Source organism: Aythya fuligula, chromosome 17 (assembly GCF_009819795.1).
Source record: "Aythya fuligula isolate bAytFul2 chromosome 17, bAytFul2.pri, whole genome shotgun sequence".
In the NCBI taxonomy this organism is placed as follows: Eukaryota; Metazoa; Chordata; class Aves; order Anseriformes; family Anatidae; genus Aythya; species Aythya fuligula.
Window position 1 is genome coordinate 13,577,798 of NC_045575.1, and position 14,306 is coordinate 13,592,103.

General features: G+C 40.1%; 1 protein-coding gene across 1 annotated transcript; it reads right to left on the reverse strand.

Annotated features, from left to right (window-relative positions):
• Positions 1–5,092: 5,092 nt before the first annotated feature.
• RAN (RAN, member RAS oncogene family) lies at positions 5,093–10,701 on the reverse strand. The gene is made up of 7 exons (XM_032199020.1): positions 10,608–10,701; positions 9,662–9,704; positions 8,682–8,766; positions 8,463–8,588; positions 7,251–7,438; positions 6,511–6,681; positions 5,093–6,393 (listed from the first exon to the last, which is right to left on the reverse strand). The coding sequence occupies exons 2-7, from the start codon at positions 9,695–9,697 to the stop codon at positions 6,349–6,351; spliced, it is 651 nt and encodes a 216-aa protein (XP_032054911.1). The 5' UTR covers positions 9,698–9,704; positions 10,608–10,701; the 3' UTR covers positions 5,093–6,348.
• Between the last annotated feature and the right edge of the window lie 3,605 nt (positions 10,702–14,306).

The window sequence follows — 14,306 nt, forward strand, 5'->3', positions numbered from 1 at the left end:
ACAAGAAGCTCTTACAATTTGTTAGATACAAAACTAGTCTTACTCAAACTCCTGTGGTAGAGATTCATTCAGTGAAGGTCTGTTGCCAGAAGAGGTTTCTTATTTCCCTGCCCCTGGAACCTGCACCTTCCCCCCCCCACCACCACTTTGTTCTATTTTCTTTGATTTCTAATAGAAGACTGCCATTATGTGTAACTGTCACTAGTTAGTTATGCTTTAGAATGTTGTATTAATCACTATCACATTACAACATTTTGTTCTTTAACCATGATTTACGTATTTCTTTAGCCACTCTCCACTTTTCTACATGCATACTTCCATCTTCCTGACTTTGAGTTCCCCCTCACTTCACAGGTTCAGACCCTTACAACAGGTGCCTTCTCCCTTCCTTGTGAAACATTTTGCATATTGCTTTATCTTATCAACTGGACTATAGTTCTGAGGATGCCACATTAGTTCTATGCCATACTACCTAGCTTTTTCTGTGTGATAGTGATAGCTGCCATCAGTTCTGCCAGTACTACAACATCAGTTAGGAATGTGCCTGTGTAGCCAGTCACATGTTTATTTCACTCTGAACCAGGGACCTCAGCTGGACTGTACAGAGGCCGTTTATCCTATACTACACATACTACACAAGGTACTGTTCTCCAGCATAGTCAGAGAAAGCCATCACAGAATCACAAAATTTCACAGTACAGTTCTTCCAGCCAACCTCGTTTCAAATCTCAAGGTCTCAACAGAAGAACATTTTTCTCCCTTACTTACAGTCCCATTAGAGACAGGAACTATAATGCTCAGATCACTGACCCTGCAAACTTTCTGTGCATGTCACTGTCTGCACTGCAACTTGACTACAAGATCCTAGCATGACATCACATAAAACTGTATGAAACTGTGTTGTGCAAAGTTTTTACTGTTATATATCCCTCACCATACTTGTTTTGCATAAAGATAAAGGGATCAGCACTTCACGTGTGGGTTCATTTTTACAAATAAAGTTATACTGTCAATTATTATTAACCTTTAATTTAACTAAACTTAGATTTAAAAATAACAGTAAGAAAATTTAGGAAGATATCATAGCAAAACCCAAGCTTTGCCAGCAACTCTTTAGAGTGCTGTGCTTTTTTAACAGCTGCTACAACACACGGATTATAACTATTTACTATTGTTAATAAACCTAAAAGCATCCACATTTTTCCCTTCTTGAATACAAGCTGCTTGTGAGATCTCCAGTATATTTCAATACTTTTACTTGATCAGAGCAGCAACAAAGACAGCGTGCCCCACCATGTGGCTGAAGCTGGTACCACAAAAGCAATCTTTTTTTGACACACACACAAAAAAAAGTTTTTGGAAACTATATCAAACTTGTTCAGATCGTGAGGTAAGAACCAATCCCTTTAATCTGGTTTAAGCTTCATGTATCAGGCAATTTCTATGCTTCTGATGGCAAATGAGATATCTCAAATAGTTCTTTTACACACAGCCTTGAAATTCACTGTGCTCATTTACTGCAGTTTGAATTCAGTGTTTTATAACTGAGCATCAGTTCAGGTATTGAAATAAAACAAAATAATAAATGAGAAATAAAAGTACTAGTTCCAAAAGCAATAGGCAATGGATAACACAAGAGAAAAAAGAAACCACATCAAGATTTCCTGTATGTTATAACTCACCTTATTTATAAATGGGACAAACTTCTTCATCTTGATCTCCTTCCCTAATACCCACCTTACGAATCCAACCTGAGATCTAGATGTTTACCAAATTTATTATGGTGTAATCTATCAAAATAGCCTGACTGGAAAGTTAACTTTCCTATATATCCTCCGCAGAAGCAAAACACATATCACTTCCCTCCTGCACTATTTTCAGTGGGCACCAAGATGCAAAAGTCACCAGTATGACCTCCTGTGCCATGACAAGCTTGAAGTGGCAGTGATAGGAATTCACATCACAGCTGGGAAATCAGACAGGTCCTACCAGCTTGTGCACAGTAACTCTTACGTGAAAAAGTTCAAAGTAAACAAGAACCATTTACACTAATCACTTACTTGCTTTTTTTCAGTTCTACACTTTGTGCAGAAAACTTATAGCTGTACTAGCAAAGATTCTGATGCTTCCAAGTATAATCAGTGATTTTGCCACTTAAGACATAAGAGGAATCACACACTGGTGAAAAATGTTGGTCTTAACAATTTTGGTTAATAGCATAAAAAACAAAACAACCTTTGATCTTCCTGCTTATGACTATTTTAATCTTAAGAGTTTTCATTTTAGCTGACCTTTCATGAATTGTCAACATAGAAACAGGTAACAGTAAATTAAGCTTGTTACCTTTTTAGTAACCTGGAGCTGTTTCCAATTGTTTTAAATGCTTCCACTAAGCATATTAGAGATGGTGGATCAAAAACCATTTTAAGTGTTATATGAAAGTGCTTGATATTTTGGGAAATTTGTCCTCACTTCTGCTCTCAAGTAAGCCAGGAAGATTGGAATCCCAGCTCTCCTTTTATCAAAGGGCTCTGGGATCACAGCAGGACAAGTACGAAGCCTGACAACCCCAGAAACCACACCTATTCCTCTATTGAACTGGCACACTTATGAACATTAGCCCATTTCAGTGACAGCTTCTAGAACACTAAGATTTCTGGGAAGTACCACTTCTTCATTGAACAATGTTCACTTTTTGACAAGTTAAAAGAGAATTAACAGTAACACGTTTCAGGATATTCAGTAATTGAGTAATGAGATACAAAAAGAGACTGTCTTGACTCATCAGTGAGACTAGGTCTGTCAAATAGGTCCACACGTTAAGTCCCGCTTTCAAGAATAAAATTCTTCCAAGTATAAATGTACAGGACTTTAAGCCGGTTGAGTTTGTGTCAAAAAAAAAAAAAAAAAGTGGTGCACTTTTGTCTTTTTCCTTCTTTGCTGATGCACCAGATACAGAAGTTGTAGACAATCCAGAGGGCCCTGAACTGAAAACTTACTACAGGTGTTTTCAAGGTGCTCTCGACTTCATGTTAGAAAACATTACATGTGACTAAACTGTCCTAGACAGTATTCTCCTAACATTGGTTCCCAGCTTAAAGTGTTTCTTGTAGAAGTGATTACATGTTTCAGAACATATGCAAGAACTCTTTCATGGGATATCCATAGAGCAGCTTGTGCTAAGAAAAAAAAAAAAAAATTAAAAGCAAACATTTCAGCTCATAGCAAAAGCCACACACACACAAAAACCTACAAATTAATGCAACCCCATGAAACCTGACAGATGAAAGCAAGAGATTTAGCTTTGCACAGTTTTTCCGTTGCTTCTAAAAACACTTCTTTCCATCCCACTGCAGAGGAGAGATGGCTTTAACAGGGCTCAGACAGCTATTGCCCAAAAAGCCAGGTGAGAGAAAGTGACCAGTAGTCAGATTCGACTATTTCTGAAGAAGACAGGAAAAGTCTCCGCGTTGCTTTTTCTAGCATTTTATATCAAGATTATAGATGCATTTTGTTGAACTGTAACCTGCAGACAGAACAGGGAGAGAGACTTTGGCCCTCTTGGCATACAGATTCCCAGTTGTAGAAATGTTGGCGAGCACTTTTCAAAGGCATTTTCTATTGGAAGCCTAGTAAATTCAAGGGCAATGTCAGCTTTCCCAAGGATGCACTCAACCCTCAGTTGAGGTACAGTAAGCAACAGCAAACTATTTTCTCTGACAGTTTGAGCTATTGCTTTTGCTTCACCTTCTGATTTCCAGATGCACTAGTTCTCCAACTACTCTAACGCAAGACTCTGGACTTAGACGCTAACATTGCAGCTTTATTACAGAACTAGAAACAGTAAATAGGCCTGCAATACATCTTACTTTTGACAGTTAAAAACTAGAAGTAGTCTGTGATGTTATCAAAGCATCTGAAAAAAAGATCACGGAGTCAGAAAAACACACCCAGTGATGGGAGAGTATGTCACTGTAGGACAGACATACCAAGTCCTACATTTAATCTGAACTAACCCTGTCTACATCCAGCAGGCAAGCAGGACACACAGTGAGCACTGCAGATTGTCTTATTAGTTCAGTCACAATGGTGTTGGAGCTCTACTAATGTGACTATTCAGTACAGAAGTTCTTGGTAAGTTTTACTCTCATTTCTTAATAGAGGAATTTATCTTTCTAAAACCCAACTTGTGAAAAGCTTCAAAGCTGTTAAATTTCTAAAGTGTTACAATTAAGGAACAACAGCTTAGGAAACCAGATGTGCACGTCACAGCAACTTCATTATACAATTAACAGCAGCTAAATATGAAAAGTTAAGTACAGTCCTGCAACAAGTGGATTTGATCCCACACCCAGAACTTTTCAAGACAAAAACTTTACTTCACAGTAGGACTAGAATTATTGCCTATTTTCAAGTTTTTGTTGACTTGGTATTAACACTGAAGTTTATGGTGGTTCTACTTTTTAAATATCTTTTTCACTTTTCATAGATCTTTAGCTGCTTAACCCAAATCCCAGTACCTGCCTACAACAGGGGCGTCATGGAGATCACATCATACACATTATGAAATGGGGCAAACAAATACTGTAGCTTTGTCTTCCCTTCAAAGGTTTATCAACACTGCAAAAAAACTACCTCAGTTTCCTAAATGATTTGCAATTTTAAAACACTGTATTATTTGGAAGTTAAACAACTTGATGACAAAAAGGCTTCCACAACTACTGAAGCAGCAGCAGATACAAGGTAGCAGTACTAACCAAGATAAACAAAAGTAAATTAGTAAACTACAGAAGAGAGCCCATAATACAAAGCTAAAGCAAGATATTGTAGCAGTAAAATTCAATAGAATCTTAAGTTTATCTTTACAACTCAAGTATGATGTTACTCCTTTTCCTTAAAAGTCTCAGGTCCCAAATACAACTCACCTTCTCATTAACTAGTTTTAAAAACCCACAGAACTTGAGCTTGCGCTAAGTAAGCAGTATTGTTCTCTCCTTCAGAGAAGTCAACTTTCTGCTAACATGTATCAGAATGAAGTGTTAAGAAATACTTAAGTAGGAGTTACATATACAAACATGCAAGTTAAAAGGAATAAATGAAATGCTCCACTTTATTAAGAAAACAAAAATACAAAACTGAAGAGTTCAAGGCTTCATGTACTCAAACACTACTGAAAAATGGTATCTTAAACTTAGTTTTGTTTACTAACAGTACTAATATTGACCAAGATTAATTTCTACAAGATAATGTTTAAAGTAGACATTTTCCACCAGTTGTGCTGTAATGAGCTAGAGTTTCAAATTAAGAACTTGGTGCAGTTACAATAAAGTCTAGGTATTTATATATATATATGTGGCTTTTGTTATGCTTTCCTGTAGCCAAGAGCTTTTTTAGCTCATCTACAGCTGTTTTCTAGTTAGTGAGTTTTACGATGCTTAGAGAGTTTGATCAACTATAGCTCTACTGATGTTCCATGCAAAGATACAGCTTTTAGTCACCTAACAAACCTAGCTGCCATTTGTTACTGGCTACTTTAAAAAAAAAAAAAAAGAACTCTGTGAAGGTATGTTGGAAAACATACAGTTCAAAGTTATAAAGTTGAGAGACCGTATCTGAAAGTAGCATATGCAAACTGAACTACGCTTCATTCCCAGGTCACTCCGCAGCCCAAACATTCCCACTCACATGGGTCAATTTATGCTTATCTGGTGATCTTGCCACTTACCACTCAAGTGTTCACTGCTTTAGTTTTACCTGGCAGTTAGTTCAGCTTTGCTCAGATGCTTTAATTATATGCATAAGGAAATCCATGGAAGGTTAACTGTTAGCTTTGATTTAGTAACAGGAGCACAACATGAAGAGAAAGGAAATAGAGTAAGAAGTGCAGCAGGCAAGCAAAGATTAGCCTTAACAGAAGAACAGAAGACACTTCAGAGTTTTCTAACAACGCATGAGAATTCACTTGCTTAGAGATATTTGAAATACAACTTTATTATCTAAACAAAAAAAAAAAGAATGGGAATGACAGAAACAAGATTTACCACTTAACACTCTGTGTGACTGCAGCAGTCTTATATTTGAAACTCAAAAGGGGAAGTAATTGCAGTCCAAAAAACAGCTAAATATGCAGGTCCAAAATATGAAGTTTTGGTTTTGTTTTGTTGTTTTGTTTGTTTTGTTAAACTGCCACATTCACTCCGAAGCCCATTCATCTCTTTCAGCATCCCAAAGATTAAGCACATGTTCTGCTCAGCTAGATAATAAAGTGGCAAACACGCTGCACCACTGACATCACAGGACAGTTGCCTATAAAACTAGACTTCTGACGCTGGGCTCCAGCTTCATCCCTCACAGGTCATCATCTTCATCTGGCAGTGCAGTGGTTTGAGCAATCTGGAAAAGAGAGAAGTTACACTTAGGAACTGTTTTATTTTTTTTCCCCAGTTACTCCCAAGAGTCCACATGCTATTCATCAGGCAATCATTTGACCTTTGCCTCTTCCTCAGTTACCTGTAAGTCTTGCTCATACTGTGCTGCCAGTGCTGGGTCCATAACAACTTCAGGTGGCGCAAGAGCAGGCATGGCAACAAACTCCAAGTTGGGATCTCCAATTAGCTTCCTAGCAAGCCAGAGGAAAGGCTTCTCAAAGTTGTAGTTACTCTTAGCTGAAATGTCATAATACTGACAAAAAAAAAAAAGTATATTTTGTACGTAACACTTAGAACATACCAAGATTAACAAGCACAATTCACTCTATCTTTATCATTGTATTCTTTCTGACTGTGTGGCTTCTGCTTATGCTTTCAGAAGTAGTTATGAAATAAGTGTCCAGAGATGTACCGTTTCATGCAAATGGTCAGAAATTTATATTTTCACAAAAAACAATCTGATCAAAAGTGCAACTTTCAGGAGGCAGTGGCACCTCTTATGCTTACAAGAATATAGGCATAAGTACCTCTTATTCTTATATTCTTAGGTCTACTTTGAACTATCTTACTTCTGCATCACAATGAGATTTTGAGCAGTAAAAACCCAAATGTATACAAGAGAACTTACAGCTTCTGCTCAATACCAGTGATGATCATCATCTTTTAACAAGATCATCACTTTTCCCTTCCCTGAAGTTAGGTTCAAGTAGCCAACGGGATGTAAATTAAAATATTAGAGCCTGTAGTGAGAAAGGCAGAACACCCAAATGCAGCTGGTAAGACTTTGTAAATCTAGATTCCTACAAACTCATGACATCATACCTGGAGATTCTTCTTCCTGTGGAAGACGATGGATTTTGCCTTGACTTTTCTGTCCTTAATATCCACTTTGTTGCCGCAGAGCACTATAGGGATGTTTTCACATACCCGTACCAGATCTCTATGCCAGTTAGGTACATTCTTATAAGTAACTCTTGATGTTACATCAAACATTATGATGGCACACTGGGCTATAAGAAAAGAAGTCTGGAGTTACATTGGAAGAGTAAGCGCTTAACTTTCTTATAAACCAGAGTGGGAAAAGGTACCCATAAAAATCTTACATTAGGGGTGCCTGCATTAGCTTTTTCCTCACAGTTCTGAGGATACACTTAACAAGTTCAATGCACACGAGTCTGCAGAGCTCAGCCCATGACCCTGTCATTTTACATCTTCAGTGCCCAAATACCAGCTAGTTTTATTCATTCCACTGTCCTACTGAACACCTTACTGTTGCATGACATAGAAATAGAATAGGATTACAAAAATCAAGTGTAATTTACCCAAAAATTTGACAGAAATTAGTCAATACCCAATTAACTAATCTTAGGTATCCTATCAAGGCTTTCAGATAAGTTGAGAGCTTGTAGTCCATATCTCAGGATGCTCTCGTCCAGAGAAGTTTTTCAAATTACACAAGGGCTTGACTTGATCCTGATATTTCTAAAGGAAAAGCAATAGCGTCAGAATCTAATCATCCCTTGCAGAATATTAAAATATGCAGCTGACTAAAGTACACAAAGAATAGAGCTTGGCCAAAGAAAAACTAGGGCTGTCACTACTTCTAAAGGCAACTAGCCTCTGTCAAGGATACATAGAACTTCACTGTATCTGAAGACTTTACAGTTTGTGCATTTCAAGTCTTTGCACCAGCACAGGATGCTAATACAGATACAAGTATTACTAACTGAAATGCATACTTTCACTTTTTAACTGCTTTACTTCACCAGATGCATCTTTTAGGGTGCATAATCGTTCATTACTACCACAGCCTGCAGTAGCAAACTGAAACAAAGCCTTCCTGTATCAGGGCAGGTTGCCTAGCAAAGGAAATATCTGCATATTTCTGTTTACATACACACACACATTTGAAAACTCAGAAACCAGTTCAACACTAGAAAGCCAAGCAAAAGCTTTCAGATTGGCCAAATTGAATAGAATGAAGTCTTGACCTCTGACAGCTACAGGGTATTCCCACATATAAACACATCTTACCTTGGATGTAATAGCCATCTCGCAGACCACCAAACTTTTCCTGGCCAGCTGTGTCCCATACATTAAATTTAATAGGGCCTCTATTAGTATGGAACACCAGAGGATGAACTTCAACACCCAGCGTTGCTATAGGAATAGAAAAGAGCATTCCACTTAGTAAGTTGTGAACTGTACTTCCAATTGTAAAATATTAGATCTTGAAAGTTTCTTCAGACATACCTACATACTTCTTCTCAAATTCACCAGTCAAATGACGTTTTACAAATGTTGTTTTACCAGTGCCACCATCACCAACCAGAACAAGCTGTTAATACATTAAAGAAAAAAAAAAAAAAAAAAGAGTTAAAGCAACACACTTCAAGGCATTTATTGCCCATTTTAATTACCACAGAGACTTCAGTCTTCCAGAATGCTGTAAACAAAAAACTGAAATCACCCATGAAGTAACTTGCTGTATTGGGACCCCATTTATTAAACCCGTCAATCTGTAACTCCAGTCAAGTGTTTCTAATTCCCATAACTAAAAACTACTATGTATTGTAAATGTAGTTCTACTAAGAGGTAAGTAACTGAATTAAGAACATTTGGGTTATTCAAACAGAATACAACAGCATTTAAATAAACTCATCTAAGCATCCGAACTAGATACTCACTGCAATATTGCAATTAAAAAAACCTGCACAACTAGCAGTTGGGATATCCTAGCCAAGCATTGGAAGAAACACAAGTAACAATCTTCCATGAAGCAGTCTTTAAGACTTCTGGCTGTTAAAATTAAAAATAAAATTAATACATAAATAAATAAATAAAAACTCTGTTCTTAAGTATGTTCTGCCCCCAAGTCAGAACAACTTGGTATGTTAAGTCACGTGTTAACTTGGTATGTTAACTTGTTGTATGGTACGTTAAGCACATTCTGCTTACTGCTGTGAATGTTTCTTTTAATAAGTTTTAATGTTTGTTTTTTCTTGTTTATAAAACGATACTTACATTAAACAGCAGATAGCACTAGACCGACAACTGAACATAATGTGGTACAAATCATATGCTGGTTGTGTTATTAATGGAAGAGCAGCACTTCAGACCCAAACCTACCATCCACACTGGTACTTGAGTCGTTCCTGCTACTTTTCTACTGAAGGGAAAGAACAAAAAAAAAAAAAAAAAAAAAAAAAAAAAAAAAAATCTCAATCCTTTACCTTAAACTGCACTTGGGGTTCTCCTTGGGCAGCCATGCTGGGTCTGCAGGGGAAATGGAAGCATGTGAGCTCACAGGCGCCGAGCTGGTTCAGGGCCCCGCCGGAAGGGGCTGGGCGCCCTTTTCAGTTCCCAAACCGCCTTCCGAGGCGCGTGGCTCTGCGCGCCACTCGGCAGCGGCCGGAGGGGGGCTGCGGCCGGGCCCACGCCGCTCCCCCCCCCCAGGTCCCCTCTTCCCTCCAGCTCCCCCCCGGCCCCAGTCCCGGTCCACTGCCGCCTCCCCCCCCCCACACGCGGCGGGAGCGCTCGGAAATGGCGGCACCTCCCTCCACCCCCCTCCGCCCCGTAACAGCGGCGGCCGCCGCGCCCCTCTGCCTTTCGGGCCGGTTCCCCCAGCCCGAGCTGCACCCCCTCCACCCCCCCACTACCGCCTCACGGAGGGCTGCCCTCAACCCGGCTCCACAGAGAGCCCCCCCGAGCCACTCACAAGCGGTTATGACCCCCACCCCCCCCACACCCCCCCCAAGCACACGCATCGGGATGAGCTGCCCGGGGGTTCTCTGGGGGATCCCAAACGACGCCTCTCCACCCGCCCCCCCTCACAGCGGGCCCAGCGCCACCATGACTGGGCAGCGCCGTCTCCCCTCCCCCACGGGCCGTTGCTCGGGGGCCCCGCTCCCCTCTATCTCCCGGATGCCGCCCGCCCTGGCTGCGGGGACGGAGGAGAGCCGGCCCTCATCCCGCTCTGAGGAGCGGCGGGAGGGGGGCGCCGCGCACGGCCGGCGGCCTCACGCCACCAGCGCCGCTCACTGAGGCCCAGCCGCGCCGCGCCGCGCCCCAGCCCCGCTCCCACGCGGCGCCCACCTCGCCCCGCTCTCTTCTCCGAGCGGCCCCGCTCCCCCCCGCACCCTCGGGGGGATGAAACGGAGGCCGCGCCGAGCCCGTTACCTTCCGCGAGGTTCCTCTCAGCGGCGCTCCGCGCAGTGACTGGGCGCTGGGAAGATGGCGGAAGCGCGGTTCAAATGCCCGGAGAGCGACGCCGCGCGGCTGCAGGGAGGGGGAGGGACCGCGCGTCACGTGGGGTGTGGCGGGGAGCGGGCGGGAGGCAGCGGGCGCGCGGCGGCTCCGCCTGAGGCAGCTACGGCCGCCGGTGCGAGAAGGGGGCCTCCGACCGCCGTGCCGAGGGCTGATGGAGAGGTCGGTCCGAGAGACCTCGAGGTCCTCGGCCCCGTTCGTGTCCTGGAGAATGGGGTCAGGTGACCCGGTTCTTGGTCCACCCAGAGTTTTAAAAGCGCACGTAGTTGCTTGGAGAAACTACTAAGGTGTCGCTGGCACCATTTAATAAAGCGGTTGGGATGTCTAATTGGAGGGTTTAATCGATTGACTCTAAGGTAAAAACTGTGCTCAAAAGGGCTGTCCTTAAATGTGCCTTACAACCATTATTCTCACGTCATACAAACTGATCCGCATTCATTACAGTGCACATGAATTAATGTAAAACATGTATTGTAAGCCCTATAGAAGTTTTCTCACCCCTCACGTCCAAACTTCAGTGGAACAAAGTTGCCCCAAAACTCTTTAATACAACATAAAATAGATGTTTTGTATAGATTATACATACCAACTTGCCAAGTTCACACTGATCCCCTATTTTTTCCCCATGTATAGTTATGGTTACCATAGTTCTCGATTTTTTCCCTAGTATACTTATGCAACTTTTACATGGTCTGCATAAAGTGTGTTGGTATATCCATAATACACAATCAATGAAGTTTTAATGCCTCTGTATTGAAATAGTATTAAAAATATTTAATGGCAGATTAAATACACAAATGTAGTTTATATCTTGCTAATTTTCTACATATATAGCAGCAATGTGTACAGAAACTTTTGCAAGAGTCATTGCACTCCACTGTATGTTTTGCTTATTTGACGGCAATACAAATATTGCATAAGATTTTCTTTGTTGGAAGAACCACTGGCTTGTTGAACTTGCTTTCTTTTTGGATAACTTGTTTGTGTTTACTTTTTTTTTTTTTTAGCATATTTGCTCATCACCTCTAGGTGTCAGGAAGGATATTTTTCAGAATATATAACTCATCTTACATTTTTCTCAGCATAATTCTATCTTTATAAAAACCTTGTGAATTCCACCTATTTTCTTGACAAATAGGCAGTCATTTATAAATAGGAGCCCACAAAGCCACATTAGGGGAGTTTGGCAGTTTTTAAGAATATAAACACTTCCAGGAGAAAAATCAATCTCTAACTTTGTTTATAGACCATTCAGTGTACTTTATAAACTTCTCAGTAGTGTTACAGATAAATTACTAAACTACTTTTTCCCCTTCAAACGTAAGTGGTAATACTATCTGATTCTTTAATTTGAAATATTAAAATAGATGGCCAATTAAAAAGTCCCCTGTTGTAGGTTTTAAGCTCTTCTCAAATATTTACAAGTCACTATAAATTACTATGTGGGATCTAGGTTTTATAATCATGTATAAATAAGTGTTCAGAGCATCTATAGAATATCTGCTCCAGATAGTCACATTCAGCAAAGGTAAAAAAAAAAAAAAAAAAAAAAACAATTCCAAGCACTCATCAACAGCATCAGATTGCTATCTAAGAGATTGGTGTCCACAAGATACCACTAGGTAATCAGCAAAATAATTGCCTTTAAAAGATCTTTACTTTTCCTATAATTTGACTCAGGTTAGCTGAGAACAAACGTAGCAACTCACTGAAGCAGATAAAAAGATTTACTTAAAGTAAAAGACAACCTTTATTACTAAGTTATTCAAGGACAAATGAGGAATGGTACAAAAGGTACTATTATGGGAGATAAATAGCTCCAACAGTATCATATTTTAGAACTGCTTTATCAATAAGAAGAAAAAACATTTTGTAAACTGTAAAAGAAGGAAACAATATATGCTAGCAAGCAATGGAGAGAAAGTATACCTCCCACTGGTTGTAGAAAAGTATCTGGAATACAAGCTCAAGCAGGAACGGAGGTCTACATGCTGATGTTCAAGGCGACACAGGAAATTACACTGAAAGATTTTAAGAGGAAATTAGTCACTTTCAGCATGAATAGGTAACATGGATCACACAGTACTAAAATTCAATCAAAATGTGCATTTGAAAGTCAATTTTCATTCTTTTTTTTTTTTTAACCATGTAAAGCTGACATAAAATAAAAAAGCATGTCTTACTCCAAGTTTTATTAACAGACTATACTCTTGGAAAATAAGCATTTACTAAGTCAATGGTGAAGAGCAGATGCAGATCTAAATTTTTTCAGAGAACAAAATTCAGCAACTTACTGTCATCGAAGCAGTTTACCATGCCTCTACAATGCCAAGTTTAAATTCCTCATCCAGCACTGGAACAAAATTATTTAAATACATAAAATATATAAATAGTATTGGATTATTATACTCAGCATCCAAAAGTGACATTTTTAGAAATAGTTGCTGCTCAACAAATAATGTTGGAAATAAAGTTTATATATACTAGAACCAGGATACTAATAATTATGAGTATATACTAGTAATTACAGGAAATTATAGTTTGAAGTAGTACTTGATAGCAAGCACCTATGGACAAAACCACACCACTACTAAAGACCTTCTGCCTTCTATAAAATGTCCATGATTTATTTCCTAGAAGCTCTCAGGTCCTTAAGGCCTGCTGTTGCACCTATTCAGCACGTTGGTGAGTTCCATATCCTGTGAGCCCTTGCAGTCACTGTTTTTGGTGTTGTAGTGGAGACCTAAACATTACTAAAACACAATGTTTCTCAATCCTTTTTGGCCTAAGAGTTAAAAGAAGTCAACTGACCACCTTGTGACCCAAACGTGCAGCTTGCCTTTTTACATTTCCAGTCATGATATGGGTCATGATATAGCTGTTTCATGGGTGACCCCAAGCTGTGGCTTAAAACCGCAGGGACAGTAGGATGCCTAAACCTGGCCAGCAGAAGTAGCAACAGCGGGATATGCAGTCTGTCTGCTTTTGGTAATGACGTGCAGAAAGCAAACTCCACAATCAGTAAGATTGTAAAGTAGGTGTGTTTATTCAGCGCTGGGCGGCATGGAGGGTAATCCCACCGAAGTTGAGCGCACCCCAACACAGCACTCGCCTGGGTTATACGAGAAGAGTTACATATGCATGAAATTTCTTGAGATGCCTATACATATGCATGACCTACCCCCACTTTGTATTAAAATTAGTTCCAGGGAGTCATTTTAATAGATTCCTCCTAGCCATGCTTGTGCAGTGTATTCTGGTAGTGGTCACTGGGGGTCATGGGGATGAAGATTAGTGAGTCTTCCTCGTCACTGCTACTTGACCTCTCATCTCAGCGCAGACTCATAAGCTTATCACCTTCTGCTTAAACTGCATATTCAGTTTCAGTTGGTTCTTGAAATGTGTTTCCTGTTTTCTGTCAGGAACTGTTTTTCGTCAGGAATCCCAGAATTTTCTGCCGCAGTTTCTTTGCACAATAGGTAGTGGAAGATATAGTACACATCCCTTACCTGTCTTATTTACTGAAATCCTTTTGGCTTCCTTTCACATGGAGTGAAAGGAAGTCTTAGTCTACCTTAGGAAGTCATTAGTCTACCTTATCTACTAAAATTC

Coding starts and splice junctions, on each gene's coding strand:
- RAN (XM_032199020.1), bottom strand. CDS start 9,697: ATGGCTGCCCAAGGAGAACCCCAAGTGCAGTTTAAG. Junction 8,589..8,681: donor ATTTGAGAAGAAGTATGTAG/GTATGTCTGAAG, acceptor CTATTCCTATAG/CAACGCTGGGTGTTGAAGTT. Junction 6,394..6,510: donor AGTATGAGCAAGACTTACAG/GTAACTGAGGAA, acceptor TCTCTTTTCCAG/ATTGCTCAAACCACTGCACT.